The sequence below is a fragment of the Antechinus flavipes genome, chromosome 2 (assembly GCF_016432865.1).
Source record: "Antechinus flavipes isolate AdamAnt ecotype Samford, QLD, Australia chromosome 2, AdamAnt_v2, whole genome shotgun sequence".
Lineage (NCBI taxonomy): Eukaryota > Metazoa > Chordata > Mammalia > Dasyuromorphia > Dasyuridae > Antechinus > Antechinus flavipes.
The window spans coordinates 655163749-655179382 of NC_067399.1; the positions used below are offsets into that span (position 1 = coordinate 655163749).

General features: G+C 43.2%; 1 protein-coding gene across 1 annotated transcript in view; it reads right to left on the minus strand.

The window, feature by feature from the left end:
• The window catches only part of COL13A1 (collagen type XIII alpha 1 chain), a 118799-nt gene that overhangs the window by 16566 nt on the left and 86599 nt on the right, over positions 1-15634 (minus strand). The window contains exons 31-34 of the mRNA XM_051982548.1: positions 13479-13505; positions 11550-11630; positions 4817-4852; positions 877-930 (exon numbers count right to left, since the gene is read on the minus strand). Coding sequence (XP_051838508.1) covers positions 877-930; positions 4817-4852; positions 11550-11630; positions 13479-13505 — 198 coding nt within the window. The remainder of the gene's footprint in view (positions 1-876; positions 931-4816; positions 4853-11549; positions 11631-13478; positions 13506-15634) is intronic.

A 15634-nucleotide genomic window follows, 5' to 3' on the forward strand; every position in this document is an offset into this window, starting at 1 on the left:
CACCATTGCCATCTGGCAGTCGGAGGTGATGAGGAGGGGAGGATGAACCCGCCGGTGAGCGGGGAGGAAGGGGCTCGGTCAGCCAGAGCCCATAGACTGACCACATGAACCAACGCCAACGCTCTGGGTCAGCAAAGCATCGTGGTGACTGTCTGGCGTCTCCCCATCCCTCCTAGAGCTACTTGCGGCCTCCAGCTTATTTCTCTCCCCTTTCAGAGCCGCCTTTGGTGTTTATCTTTCTCCAGCCGTTACCTCGTTACAGCCCTGGGAGAAGGGAAGGGGACTGTCCCTGCGTTGTTCTCTTTGGGTGTAAGTGGTGGCCAGAACCACCCACAAGGGAACAGGAGCTTATTCCCAGGCTAATGGAGGCACCTTGAAAGCTATAAATCCCATCCAGAAACCAGCTAAGAAGCAATAATTAGAACCTCTCTTAGTGTACGGAGCGCTAAATGTGCTCCGTCCAAAGCCTCCCACTGACAATTTCTAGTGTGTCACTTTTTCTCATGTAAAATGGACATAATTATGATAGACGGTACCTGCTGTGCAAAGTTCTGGTGAGCAAACCTCAGAGCGCTACAGAAACATGAGTTATTATTACTGTTATTATTCTTAATTTTATATTATTCTCATATTAGCATTATCACTGTTATTATTGTTGTTAGTGATGTTGTTGCTGCTATTCGTTTATTCGTTGGCTGTGGGCAGCCGGGAAGCCCATTTCCATGTTCCTATCAAAATGCCGGGCCCGTAATGGCGGCTGGCTGAGTGCTGGTTGGCTGGCTGATTCGGGGGCACCCCTAACTTTGGTCCTGGGACTCTCCATCCACCCCCCTGCCCAGTCTGGCGGGCACAGCTCAGCTGAGCAGGTACACTCACCCTTTCCCCTTTTGGTCCTGCTGGGCCGGGAACCCCAACTGGTCCTGGAGTACCCTGTGGGGTTTGAAAAAAAGGGGAGGGGGCGGTCACGGCCCTGGTGATACGGGCAAATCTCATTAAGGGACAACGGACTCCTGCAGGCAAAACCACAGTGGATGTGGCAGAAAATCTGGGGAGCAGAGGCTCGGTTTATTTGCTGACAGTTTTCAGGGTTGGCAAGGCCAAGGTCAGGGAGAGTTGGGCAGCTGCGGTCCAGTCCCTTTTGGGCTTGGGGGAGGGGGCCAGATTACTGGTTTCAACATCCCAATTCTGCAGAATTGAGCCCTTTTGCCTCACAGCCAAGCCAGCCAAGCCGAAAACAGGAGGAGGGGAATGGCGCATTTTCTGAAAGCGTTTGAGAGGAAAGTCAACGGAGTAGAGAAAGGCCCTGGACTGGTAGGCCCAGTATCATGCAGGCGGGTGGGCAGGTCACCATGCCATGGGGACAAAGGCAAGATGCACACACAGACAGAAGCAGGCAGAAGGGCTTCCATTTCCTCTCCTTCCCTGAGAACTCCGGCCCCCTGGAACAACCCCCAAGCACAGCCCTTCATCCTCTGTAAACGTGGGCCCTTCCTTTCGCCCCTTTCCTTTCATCCACGGCTACCATACCAGGAGAGCCTTGGAAGGTCTCCAAGACCATCCCTTAGGGATCCAGGACCTGATGCCGCTGGCGGGGGCCCTGTCCCTCCCTCATAACGTTCCATCTCCCGGCTTTGTGACGATCCTCCACCGCCTGGAAAGCCCTCGCTCTCTACTTCCACTTCACTGAGTCGCTCGCTTCCTTTCAGTTCTGGGTCATGGATTATCTTCTGGAGAAAACCCTTCCCACTGCAAAAGCCCTCCCCCAAGCCACCCCACATCGGGCCACTCTGCACATGTGTTCGCTTTCTGCTCATCCCAGAGACATTTTTGGATATACTGGTCTGCCTTTCTGGGATGCAGAGGAGGGATCATTTCCTTCTTTCTATTTGTATCCCAAATGCAAAAAAAACTTAGCACATAGTAGGTGCTAATAAGTACTGGAATGATTGATAAGTTTTCTTTTAGCTCTCTCATTAAAAATATATGCACAAATAAGCACACATCAGTGCTTATGTGTATATACACAGACTGTACCAAAAGTCTCAGTGCGTTTTTTGTGATATTAAAAATTATAACTGCACTGAGACTTTCGCTCTCGCTCTCTCTCTCCCTCTCTGTGTCTCTCTATTTTGTATGGACCCATTTATATTAAGCTGCTTCCTTCATTAGGCTGTGAGCTTCTTGGAAGCGGGAACCTGTTTTCATCCATTGTTGCATTTCCTGGCTTGGTACAGTGCCTGGCACATAGTAGGCAATTAACAAATGCTTGTTGACTGACTGTGTGACTCCTAATTCTCAATCTGTGATCCTGTGTTAGACTGATCTCCCATCTTAGGAAAGTGAAACTGGTCCTCTCAATGCCTCGTCTCAAAATCTATATCAGCAAAAGTAGTGGGGCAACGAGTGTGGTGGCTGGCCCTAGAACCAGTGGTCCGGCATTGGAATTCCTGCTTCTCTGTAATTCATAGTCTGGGTGATCCTTGGCAAGTCACCCCCCTGAAATTTGGTTTCCTCATTTATCAGCAGAAAATAGTGAGATCTTGTTGTTTAACAACCAAGGATGTCATGGAGATGGGAGTTACTCTTCTTCATTAATTGAGCTGGGAAGAAGAGCTTATGATTATTCTAGTTCAGAAATAATGGAAATGGGGTGGATGGGCTTGGAGGCAGTGCTGTCTGGAGACCATTTATTGGAGGACCGTAACATTGGGGAGATGATGCCATAGTGTGCAAGTGAATTGGATTTAAGTGAGGGAGGGCTGGGCAAGGTCATCTGCCTCACTTTCCCCTCCAGAACCATCTGGATCCAGATATATATATATATTTAATATATATTATATTTAAATTTTAATTTAATCCATAAATATATTTTACATATAAATATATTATAACATATTTATTAGGATGACTGGAGATGGCCTGGATATAGTGGGGGACTAAGCTAAGGTCTTCAACAGGTCTCAGTTTGATCAAGACTAATTTCTACCCAGCCTTAATCACTAAATAAGAGACCCTTAAAGCTCCATTTTGTCAACTGAACCTTCTACGCGATAGAAATAAGAGTTCAACAGCTGGCCTTTCCAAAGTCTCTGTGCCCCAGACCAAGCTAAGCCGGACTTAGAGTTTGCAGATCTGACTCAGAAGGAACTCAGATCTGTGAGCCTTGACCTCTGTGGGTTGATTTCTGAGTTGTTCAATCAACTAGCATTTTCTTTAAAAATCTAGTGCGAATGAAGACCTGGGACTGAGTTCCATCCCTTGCTGGGAGCAATAGCTTAACACAGAGAAGACGTGGTTTTCTGGCCCCAAGACACTGATCATACTCTCAACCCAACAGGCCTTTGGTTGGTTCCAAGAAAGCTGGGAAAAGGGCACTACTTGCCACAAATGGAAATTCAGTTCCAAGCGAGTGTGTGTGAGAATGAACGGGAAAACTGCTTTTGTATTTAAATACAATATGATGTAATTGTTTTGGGGGAGAGGAAGGAACAGAAATGAGGGAGACTCTAAGACTGGATTTTGTATCCATTTTGTAGTGTGATTTTGGACTTTTTCTGCAAAGTGAGCAGAACTCTAAGGCCTCTTTCAGCTCCTACATCCTACGTTCCAATGTCCCTTTTACCTCTGATATTCAATTCTCTCTTCTAAGGAATTTTCCTTCTCTGATATTCCATGCTCTCAGGTCCCTATGTATCTTGGAACTTCTTCCCTCCCTTCTAAGGACCTTTTGAGCTTTGACTTCTGTGAAGATTTTTTCTTTTGGGGGGAATAAACTTCTTAATGATTAAAGAAATTAAAATTGTTCTTTGCCTATGAGTCTTCAATAGACATTAATCTATAGACATTAAGACCCATTTTAAAATGGGTGACTGTTAATAAGATTACCATGGACAAGAATGAGATGAACCCAGCTCAGAGCATGAGGACAGGGTGAATAGTGTAATGAAGACAGACAAAGGATGTTCCTGATTCCTTTCAGTAGAGAAGATAACCTGGGGACTGGGGAGGTAGTGTGAAAAAGCAACGACTTTCAAAGTCTGCTTCAAAATCAGCCATCTGCATTTGGTAAACTTATAGCTGGTCATCCTAAAGTGAGGACAGTTTATGGGAATATTTAGACTGGGCTCAGCCACATTTTAAGGCAGGATGATTATTGAATCCCAGTTCTGGATAATAGAGCCCAGCAAGACTTGGGCTCTAGAAGCAATTCCTTCACTGTATGGTATTAGGGAAAAAGTCCTAAGAAATTGAAAAAAATTGGTTTCCTCCTCTGGGCCTTGCCTTTCTGCTCTGTAAAGTTAGGAGGTTAAAAGAGGTGGATTTTAAAGATATTTTGTGTTGTGACATTCTGTGTTTTATACTCTAAAAGCCACACCCAGCTAAGACGTTCTATGTTCTCGGGGTTCCTTCTAGCTCTGAAATTCCATGTTCTACAGACTCCTCCAGTTCTGATACTCTATGTTCCTCCACTTCTGACACCCTGTGTTCCTCCAGTTCTGACACTCTGTGTTCTAAGATCCTTCCCAAATCTGACACTGGAGAACAAGCTCTCTCTGAGCTCTGACCCCCTTACTGTGCTCTAAGGGCCCTCCCATCTAACATTTCAGGTTCCACGTTCTGAGCATTTCTCTCACATTATATGACCCATTTGCCCCAGGAGAACTGCTTTCAGATTAAGCACAACTGGTTCCTTGATGGTGGAGGCGGTAAAACGTGGTGACTCACAGCATAAACGAGGCTACAGTGGGACAGACAAGACAATCACAGGCTGGGGCTGGGGGAGAGGGAGGTGAGATAATGGAGAAACAAGACTCACCGGTGGCCCAGGCCTGCCGTCCAAACCTGAAGCACCCTGGACAGAAGGGAAGGGTTTAACAAAAAGAAGGCAGGGAGGAACGGGAGGGTGTCGGGGTGGGGAGGGGGAGGAGAAAAAAGGACATGGGGAGGGAAGAAGTGAGTGAAGCAATGACTCTGGACAAACATAACGCTCGTAATCAAACAAAACGGGAAAATAAGCTCTCGAGGACAGGTGATGATACCGACATGGAAATCAACAACAACATGGAGACACTGGATGCAGTGTGGGCTGACCAGGCAGGGCTCTCTGCAGGGAATCCAGGAAGGCGGCCAAAGGGGTCCGCTGTGCTTCCCCCCTCCCCTCCCAGGAACCCTTCCCTTCCCCTCTCCCTCAGGCTCTCAATACCCCATGGCTTTCATGCAACCAAGCAGGGTGGTAGAGTTGAAAGAATTCTGGATTGTGGAAGCAGAGGGCTTGGGTTCGAGTTTCCTTTGGGTCACTGACTCCCTACGTGACCTTGGTCACAAGCTCTCTGGTGCTCACTTTCTTCCTCTGTAAAATGGGAGAGTCTTTCTGACTCTAAATTTACTTTAAGTTTTATTAATGTCCCCTTTTATTTTCAGAATTTCAAACTTGGTATTGAAGTGAAGGTTTTAATTTGTTCTTTTTCTAGTTTTTTAGTTGCAAGCCCAATTCATTGATCTATTTATTTTATGCTAATAAACATCTAGATATATAAAATTTCCCCTTATTACCACTTTGGATGCATCCCACACATTTTGGCATGACGTCTCAATATTGTCATTCTCTTTGATGAAGTGATTAATTGCGTCTGATTTGTTGTTTCACCCATTCATTCTTTAGGATTAGATTATTTAGTTTCCCATTAATTTTTGGTCTATATCCCCCTATTTGGCTCTAAATTTATGATCTCTTCAAAGAGCAGGGTTGGGGAGGTAAGTCATGGTCACCACTTAGGAGATATGGCCCTGGCCAGCTGAAGACAGAGGGATAGCAAGCCCTGGGTTGGGTCAAGGGAGACAATGTTTCTTCCTTTGGTCAAAGTGGGAATGAATAAAAGGAAAAATCCTCTTGTGTAGGGATTGGGGAGGGGAATGCATTGGGAGTTTGACTTTAGAAATTATAACCCAGCCTCCCAGGAGTGTTTTAGATGCTCTATATCTGGGCAAAGTTGCTTCATTTGTAAAATAAGTGTGTGTGTGTGTGTGTGTGTGTGTGTGTGTGTGTGTGTGACCTAGTTCTGATATGCATGGCTAGGCAATCAATGCTTTGGATAATAGTAACTCCTAAAGAAGTGTTTAAGAGAGGAGACAGAGACAGAGATAGAGGGAGCTAGAGAGACAGAGAGAAAGAGGACACAGAGAGAGAGCAGAAACAGAAAAATGAGAGAGAGAGAGAGAGAGAGAGAGAGAGAGAGAGAGAGAGAGAGAGAGAGAGAGAAACAGAGACAGAAGGCAGATCGAGAGAGAAAGAGAGGATACAGAGAGAGACAGCAGAAACAGAAAAATGAGAGAGAGAGAGAGAGAGAGAAACACATATACATAGAGAGAGAGAAAGAGAGAGAGACAAAGACAGAGAGAGAAAGAGAGAGAGGGAGGGAGGGAGGGAAGAGAGAGAGGAAAGAGAGAGGAGGAGAGTGTTAAGTGGTTTCCATGTCAGGAAGACCTAGATTCAAGGCTTGACTCTGTATATACTGGCTGTGTGACCCTAGTCAAATCTTCTCAATGCTCTCAGGACATTTCTAAATCTAAAAGTTGTAGGGAAGGTGCCAATTTGGATTGGGAGAAGGAATTTCCTCCTTTGGGAGTTCCCTAAATCAATGAGATTACAACTCTGGTCTATTAAGGCATGAAAAGGTTAGAAGGGAGATGATATTGATGACATGGATCCTTAAAGCAACATGGTTCTAGGATTTAATATATTTTCACCTTTGGGGGTGATTTTTGTTTTCTTAGAGAATCACAGCAAGGGAGAAATGTTTAAATCAAAGGAATGAATGCAAAATGGTGGAATCCCTATTAAAATAGGGGTGATGCCTAAATTCGGAGCAGTGACATTCTTATACCTTCAAATCACACCATGCAAGTGGTTTTCTTTCCATTTAGAATGGTCCAAATGTTGGAATTGGAGCCTTGAAATCTTGACGGGCCAATTTCTGCTTTTGGTGGAGATGGCAATCAATACTGTGAGATGGCTCTTGTCTAGCCTGAGCCATAACTTAGGCTGATGCCATTCTCTCCCCAGAGTTCAATGACAAGACAACAAAGGGGCATTGAAGTCAGAAGACCTAAGTCTGAATTCTGCCTTTGACATGTCTGTGTGACCATGAGCAACTTAGCTGAGCCTCAGTTTCCTTCATCCTAAAAGAAGGAAGTTGGATGAAATGAAGTCAAAGGTCTTCCCAGCCCTAAATGTTGGACCCTATGATCTTTTTACCTCAGGGTCTGAAAGATGTTTGCAAAAGACGCATGATTGGCCTGTGGGGAGATGGAGACATAACTTCAGATGGCATTGTCCTAAAGTTTGTCTCCTTCATCGTTATCCTTACAGCGTAAGAAAAAATCTTCTAAAAAACCTTAGTTTTTTAGTGAATGGGTATCTCAGAACTAGAATCTGAAGCCAGATCTTTCTTTACTTCAACCCCACAAGTCTCTCTGTTATGACACACTGCCTCTCTGTCCTTTGAAAAGCTATTAGAAGATAATAATATATTCTCTATGGCAGTCAGCTGAATAGTCAAAAAAGAAAAAAACCCAACCCTCATAGGTCCCTTGCCAAGCCCTAATTGGTCAGTGTTCAGATCCTGATTGACTCAGAGTAAATGTAAGTAGCAATCATTTTGCTCTGCTGCTCTGTCTGGAGATAAAGCAGCACTGAGACAGTTTCTACATGGCCATCTCCCTGGAGAAAACAGTACCAACTCAATGTGACCTTCTTGGAAAAATGGCACATGTTTGTATGGCACCAAAACGCAAGTGTGTTGGTTTAACTTACTTTCCAACTCGGCACCAAACTGTTCCCTCTCAGGGAAGCACTAGAATCCATTGACATTAATTCTTTTAGTAGTCTTTTGCCTTGGGGTCCCCACTTTTGTTGAATGTGAATATTCAGCTTGGAGAGGATAAGTCTATGATCAGTCCAGCACTCTGCACCATACATTGCCTTGGTCATTCTCACTTCCTGCCGGTCTCTTCTTCTGACAATCACATAGTTTATTAAATGACAATGTTTGCCATGAGGGTGCAGCCACAAAGTTTTGTTGTGTTTAGGTAAAGAAGCTATGTCCCAGGAGTTCAAGGACGACTCCAATGTCCATATTTATAAAGGTAAAGGGAATAGATTGTCCTGTGACAATCACAGGTCAATCTCTCTTAGTACTTGCTGGCAAAATTCTTCCCAGAATTGTAGACTAACCTACACCTAGAAAAAGGTCATTTACCTGAGAGCCAGTGTGGCTTCAGAAGGGACCAAAGAACAGTCGATATGGTGTTTACTGCCTGACAACTCTAGGAAAAATTCCAAGAGCAGAACAGAGGTCTGTATAGAACATTTGTAGATCTGACCGAGACCTCTGATACTGTTAGTCGTGAGGGCTCATGGAAAATTATGTCAAAATTTGATTGCCCAGAGAAGTTCATCAGTATAGAACGTCAATTTTAGGATGGCCCGGATTCTGGACAATGGGCAGTGCTCTTGAACTTTCCCTGTCTCCAATAGAGCGAAACAAGGCCGTGTGCTTGGTCCCGTGCTTTTTAGCAGGATGTTTTCAGCCATATTGCTAAATGCCAAAAACCCATGTAAAAGCTGAATGTAATAAGTCAGTGAAATATTTGGATATTTTGTCTACATGACACAAAATAACTGGGTTTTGGGGGATATCTTAAAAAATGGTTGGATTTTCTAGTTTTTTTTCCTGGTTGTTCTTACTGTTGTTGTTTGTACTTGGTTCTTGAAAAGAACCGTGACATTAGGGAGGTGATACCATGATGTGCAAGTGAGTTAGACTGAAGTGAGGGAGGGCTCGGCAGGGTTACCTGCCTCATTTTCCCTCAAAATTATCTGGATCCAGTGGCAAGACAAAGATCAGAGTGCATCCCCTAGAGGCACTGAGAGATTTGGCCTTTTTAAGGGAAGATCCTTATCATGCCTCAATTTGCCTTTCCCTTCAGTGATTAAGGCTAAGGTAACAAAGGAGGTAGAGAATGGTCTTTTTCACCTAGCCCTTCCCCCCTTTAAAAAAATCTGAATAAATAATAAATAAATCAGGGCGGGGAGAAGACCTTCAGGTTTCTGGCCAAAACAGAAATGATTGCTATTTACATTTACTCTGAGTCAATCAGGATCTGAACATTGACCAATTAGGGCTTGGCAAGGGACCTATGAGGTTTGGGGTTTTTTCTTTTTTTGACTATTCAGCTGACTGCCACAGAGAATATATTGTTATCTTCTAATAGCTTTTCATAGGGCAGAGAGGCAGTGTGTCATAACAGAGAGACTTGTGGGGTTGAAGTAAAGAAAGATCTGGCTTCAAATTCTAGTTCTGAGATACCCATTCACTTTGTAACTAACCAAAAACTAAGGTTTTCTAGCCTCTGCTTCCTTATCCGTGACACAGAGATAATAATATTTATATTCCTTCCCTCACAGTGTTGCTTTGTAAGTTTTAAATGTGAGTTATTATTATGGTGATTTCAATCACAAGACTGGATAGATTAATCACTCGGTACACAATTTACAACAGTGGAAAATATTTGCTAGATGTTAGCTTTGTGCAGTCTATTAGGGATAATTCAATACTTGACTATTTCTACATGTGATGGATTAGCAGGAGAGTAATTCTGCCTTTTGCTTTTACGTTTTAGTTGCTATTATACAAATGAAATCCATCAAACTTTAGAAAAACATAGAGGAGAATTCAGGGCCTTGTAATTATGTAGTAGTGTTTCTTATTGGATTCTTAGACAGGGAGCTGGAATGGAGTTTGAAATGTGAGGCAGAGGAATGAATATCCTCAAGGGCAAGTGGTTGGAAGGGAATCAGTCTGAAAAGGTCATAGGAGAGTGCTAGGTTAGGGGTTGGAAGCATTTTATTAGCTATGTGAGCTAGACCAGGGCTTCATAAACTGTTTCCACTCATGACCCCTTTTAACCCAAGAAATTTTTAAACAATCCTGGGTATATGGATATTAAAAATAGGAATGCAAATCAAATATTTATTGATAATAAATCATAATTTTGAAAGCCCCACATTCAATTATAAGATCCCATATAGGATTATGACACAGTTTAAGAAGCTTTGATCTAGACAAGACTCTTTTCTCTCCAAGATTTCCTAAAATGAAAACTGAACTAGTGGGAACTCTGGAAATAGCTCTCTGGCTTTTAAAATAAGGAAAAAAAAAGGCAAATATCAGTTCTGAGTCACCAGGGTGGAATTGTAAGACTGAGACCAATGCATTGGGAAGTCTGTGACAGAATTTCTTTTGAATGCTGGAAAAGATCATAGGAGTGGAGAAACTGAGGCCCAGAAAGCTAAATACAACTCAGTAGGTGTTAAGTTCCCCATCCCTGGAAATCTTCAAGTGGGAACTGGATAATCAATCATAGATTAAAGCACAAATTAGCTGCTTATACTGTGCTAGGCAGTCACATAGAAGACAAGCAGCATACAAGAATGGATGGCCTGAGACAGGAGGACCTGGTACCTCTGAGCCCTACTCTGAGCCCTTTAAGGTATGGGTAGACTAGAAGAGCTCTTCCAACTCTGTGATTCTATGATATAGTCTGGGCTATAAGGATGATTAAAAGTTAGCAGATGCCCAAGAGGTAGGGGATTCTTTCAGGTCACTCTGTTCTCACAGGTTCAATACACTTTCAGGCTCTCCAGGGCTCAAATTCAGTTGGGCTCAGACCCAGTAATCTATATTACTTAGACCTTTTGGACAGGTAGTATCTGTCTGTCCATCCATCCATCCATTCATATCTCCATCCATCCATCCATCATCCATCCATCCATCTATCTATTCATCTATCTATCCTTCATCCATCTATCCAACTATACATCTAATCTAATCTATCCATCCTTTCTTCCATCTATGAATCATCTATCCATTCTTTTTATCAATAATTTATCTATCCATTCTTCCATCCATTCATATCCATCCATCCATTCAACCATCCGTATATCCTTCTATCTATCTATCTATCTATCTATCTATCTATCTATCTATCATCTATCTACCTATCAGCATACCTATTCATTTATTTATTCATCTATTTATTTATTTTTGGAGGCAATTGGGATTAAATGACTTGCCCAAGGCCACATAGCTAGTAAGTGTTAAGTGTTCTGAAGCTGGATTTGAATTCAGGTCCTCCTGATTCTAGGGCCAATGCTTAGCAATATTTGTTGAGTAGAAAGGATCTATTATCCTGGACTTAAAGTAAGGAGATTTAAGTTTGAATTTCTGCTCTGGCACTAGTTAGGTAGCCCTTGGTGAAACTCTGAACCTCAGCTTTCTCTTGCAAAATGCATGCCCTTTTCATCTCATGGGATCGTTGTGATGAAAGCACAGTATCTGGAAGGTGTGGTGGCCATTTTCCATAGCTGGGTTTTGAGTCACATTTCTTTCCTTACTTCCCATCTCCCACAGGACAGCCCAGCCTGGTAACATGTACTATTCAGGATTAAACATCACTTACAATGCTCTTGCTAGTTCCCAGATACTTACAGGCAATCCCAATGGACCTCGGTCTCCTTTTTCTCCCTGGACACCCTTTTCTCCTTTCATTCCATCAAGTCCAGCTTCCCCCTGAAAGAAAGACACATTTAGGGGGAAATCATGACATATTGTTCCCTAAACAACACATCTTGAATTATGGAATGGGAGGCAGGGTCCTGGTCCCTAGTTTTGCCACAACCTGTATAGCTGGAGGCATTTGGTGGTCTCTTCCATCACTGGATAACATGGATGATCAGAATGGCTATTCAAGCTTATAGAGTACCAGAGGACTCAGAGACAGAATGGTACAGTTTTTTGGTGGACAGAGAAGGACTACCATATGATATGATTTGGGGAACAATGAGAAAGCCTTGATGATGCAAAATAATCCTTTCCATATGTGAGGGATGTAGAAGACCCTTACCCAAAATGATTACTCAGAGATCACTCAGTAGAAGGCAGAAAAGTTGTTTATTGAAAACCTCCAGAAGATGAGCTGTCCCATCGCGAGATAAGAAAGAGAAAGCTCATGGTAGGAGGGCTCAACCTCCGGAGGTTTTCAATAAACAACTTTTCTGCCTTCTACTGAATGATCTCTGAGTAATCATTTTGGGTAAGGGTCTTCTACATCCCTCACACATATATTGAATAGTTAATCAGTACACAGATATTTATCAATATGCCTACAATGTCCCAGGGACTGTGCTAAGAGCAAGGATAATTCTATGATAAGTGCTTTGTCTTAGACCCAGGAGTCCTCAGTCTTTTGGCAAGAGGAAACAATTTCTTGTTTTCTTGAAGTTTCTCTCTCTCTCTCTCTCTCTCTCTCTCTCTCTCTCTCTCTCTCTCTCTCTCTCTCTCCCCCCTCTCTCCCTCTTTCTCTCTCTCTCTCTTTCTTCACTTCTACCCCCTCTCTTTTTGTATACACATTAACTGAGGAGGATTTGGGACCAGACATGGTTACAATATCCTTTGACCTCCAGCCATAGTTGCAACTCTTATCAAAGTGAAGCTATCTTCAAAGAATGACACTGTTTCATGGGATGGCTAAAATTGATTTATAGCTACAAAGCTGCAACCATTGACGCTTTAGGTGAGTGAAGGATGGAGAAACTTTTGATTGGAAGGTGGGAAAGGTAGCCCTAGAAAGTTAAAAGGAACCTCAGACACTTTCTAATCTAACCTTCTTGTTATCTAGTTGAGCAAACAGATCTAGAGAGATTAAATGACTTGTGCAAGTGCATACAAGTGAAAGAGAGAGAATCTGTCTTCTAGAGACAGTCTTCTCCTGGCTTGGTGCCTTTCCTAACATCATCTCCCACATCTAGTATAGACTCATTCCAACTATATTTGTCCAATTCTCTCCCTTTCTTCAAAGCCCACCTCAGGAATGACCTGTGCCATGAAGCCTTCTTTGAACTCCACCAGGTGAAAAGGATCTCTTTCAAATTTCCCTTCTCTGCTAGTAAAATCTTCCTTTGTATCACAGCTCTTTGCATCTATGTCTCCTCCTCCATTAGATTGTAAGTTTCTTGATGGAAAGATTTGATTTGTATTTCGATTTACCTGGCCTTACATAATAGGTGCTTAATGTATGTCCATTAAGGTGCAGGGAATGGGTAGAGATTCAGACATTAGCAATCACAAGTCAATGGCAATAAATGCTGATGGAGCACAGGACTTCCTCTCTTTTGAGACTGTTTCTACCTTTCTGCATCGGTTATTTATTTCTTAGATGTATTGGGAGATGAAGGGAGGCTGACGGTCAACCATATTGGGAGATGAAGGGAGGCTGATGGTCAGCCATAGTGGGAGATGAAGGGAGGCTGATGGTCAGCCATAGTGGGAGATGAAGGGAGACTGATGGTCAGCCAGACCGCTAAGTGTTCTCCTATTACTCCCTTCTTTCACTGCTTTGGCTCCTTGGCTGTATCTTACCTTTGGTCCAGGAACGCCTTGGAGACCCTGCATTTAGAAGAGAAATAAAGACCATTAAAATGCATTTCTGGTAGACCAGTCATCCCCTTGCCCATGAGGTAGCATGTCCTGCAGCCCAGCCATGAGAGAACTCCAAGGCTTTGGAAAGGATGACTTCATCCATGATCACCTGGGTACAGTCCATTTGCCCTTTACGAGTTTACAGTCCCATTGTGAGGGCTACTCGGGACTGGTATGGGGCCCTGGGCATGTGAAACCATCTGCATTCAGCCACGCTGAGATGAAGAATATATCAGTTTGTCCATGAGGAGCATCAGCTGAAGCAGTGATTGGCTACCATGATAATGTTTGTGAGATGGCACTGGCTAGAATTTCCTGGCTCATGAGCTCTGGATTAAAGGTGGGAAAAAGGAAGAATGTTATTTATCAGCAGGCAGCTATGGGAAAGTGGAAAGAACACTGGATTTGGACTAGAAAACCTAAGCACAGATCTTGGTCCTGCTGCTTACTAGCCACGGCCAACTTCCTTAATCTCTCTGGAGATTAAATAGTCTTCACCGGTAAATAATATTATAACACAGGGCTGCTGTGAGGCCCAAGGGAGATGGAAAGTCCTTTGTTAATTTTGCTGAAGCGTATGATTGTCAGTAATTACTATTTCTTTATCCCTAAACCTTGGCTTCCTCATAGGGATAATACCCTCACCCTTTTACTTGTGAGGATCAAGTGATTTGGGAAGTATGTAGAATAATAAGCACTGCCCTTGACTCATTGGGACATACCCAATGAGTTACTAATTCTTGTTGCTTCACCTCCTCAGTATCTCTTCCCTCCATCCCTTTCCATCTTCTAACAGTCACCCCCTAGTTCAGCTGCTTAGATTATTGCAATAGTTCCTACTGGTCTCCCCATCCTCAAGTCTCCTCCCTATAATTCACTCCCTTCCCAAAGCTACCAAACTGATTTTCTGAAAATATAAGTGTAATCACATCATTCTCTTATTCAATAAATGCCATTGGTTTCCTATTGCTTCCAACATCAAATATAAGCTTTTAAAGTCTCTCACACCCTAACTCCAAACTGTTAGTAAGTAATTATGCATTACTTTCCCTTGCATGGTGCAGGGGTCCTCAAATTATGGTCCGTGGGCCAGATGCAGCAGCTGAGGACGTTTATCCCCCTCACCCAGGGCTATGAAGTTTCTTTATTTAAAGGCCCACAAAACAAAGTTTTTGTTTTTACTGTAGTCCGGCCCTCCAACAGTCTGAGGGACAGTGAATTGGCCCCTTATTTAAGAAGTTTGATGACCCTGGTACACTCTGGCCCAACTGTCCATCTCACTATTCATGATCTGCTCCATCTCCCATCTCTATCCTTTTGAATGGGCTGTCCACCATACCTGGACCACACTATCTAAGCTTAACTTCTTCCTTTTCTTTCTCCTCTTCCTTCCTTTCTTTCTCTCTTTCCTTTCTTTCTCTCCTTCCTTTCCTTCTCTTTATTTTCTTTCTCTGTATCGCTTTCTTTTTTCTCCTTTCCTTTCCCTTCCTTTCCTTTTCTTTCCCTTTCCTTTCCTTCTCCTAATCTCCCAGCTATTGTCACATTCTCTCTTACAAAAAATTTCCAGCTTGATTTATTGTGTATATATTTATTTGTGAATTATCTGCTGAGCATCCCAATAGAGTGCATCCTCCTTTAGGGCAGGCCCTGCTGTATCTTGTCTTTGTTTCCCCAGTACCCAGCACCTCAGGAGCCCTTTCTAAATACATGCTGATTGCTTTATTTTGCAGAGGTCTGGCTTGAACACTGGGGTCCTGCTACCTCTTAGGGTAGATGGTCAGATTGTATTGGAATGATGAGTCCCACAAGACAAGAATGTTCATTGGCTTGGGGCAGAGTCCCTTTAAACAAGTCCTTTGAAGTAGAACTCATGGAAAGATGGCCCAGCAGGGCTTGTTTTAAATGGGTCATTTTCTATTTTAATGCTGATGTTCTTGCCAACTTGTTAGCATGTGAGCAGCAGACAGGAAGGGGAGGATCAGATGCCTCATAGCAAAGGGTTAAGTAAATACGAAGCACCGTTTTTGACAGACAGGGTCCTGGAGGGCGGTACACCAGATGTTGCGATGGCTTGAACCAGTGGCTCCCCAATTCAT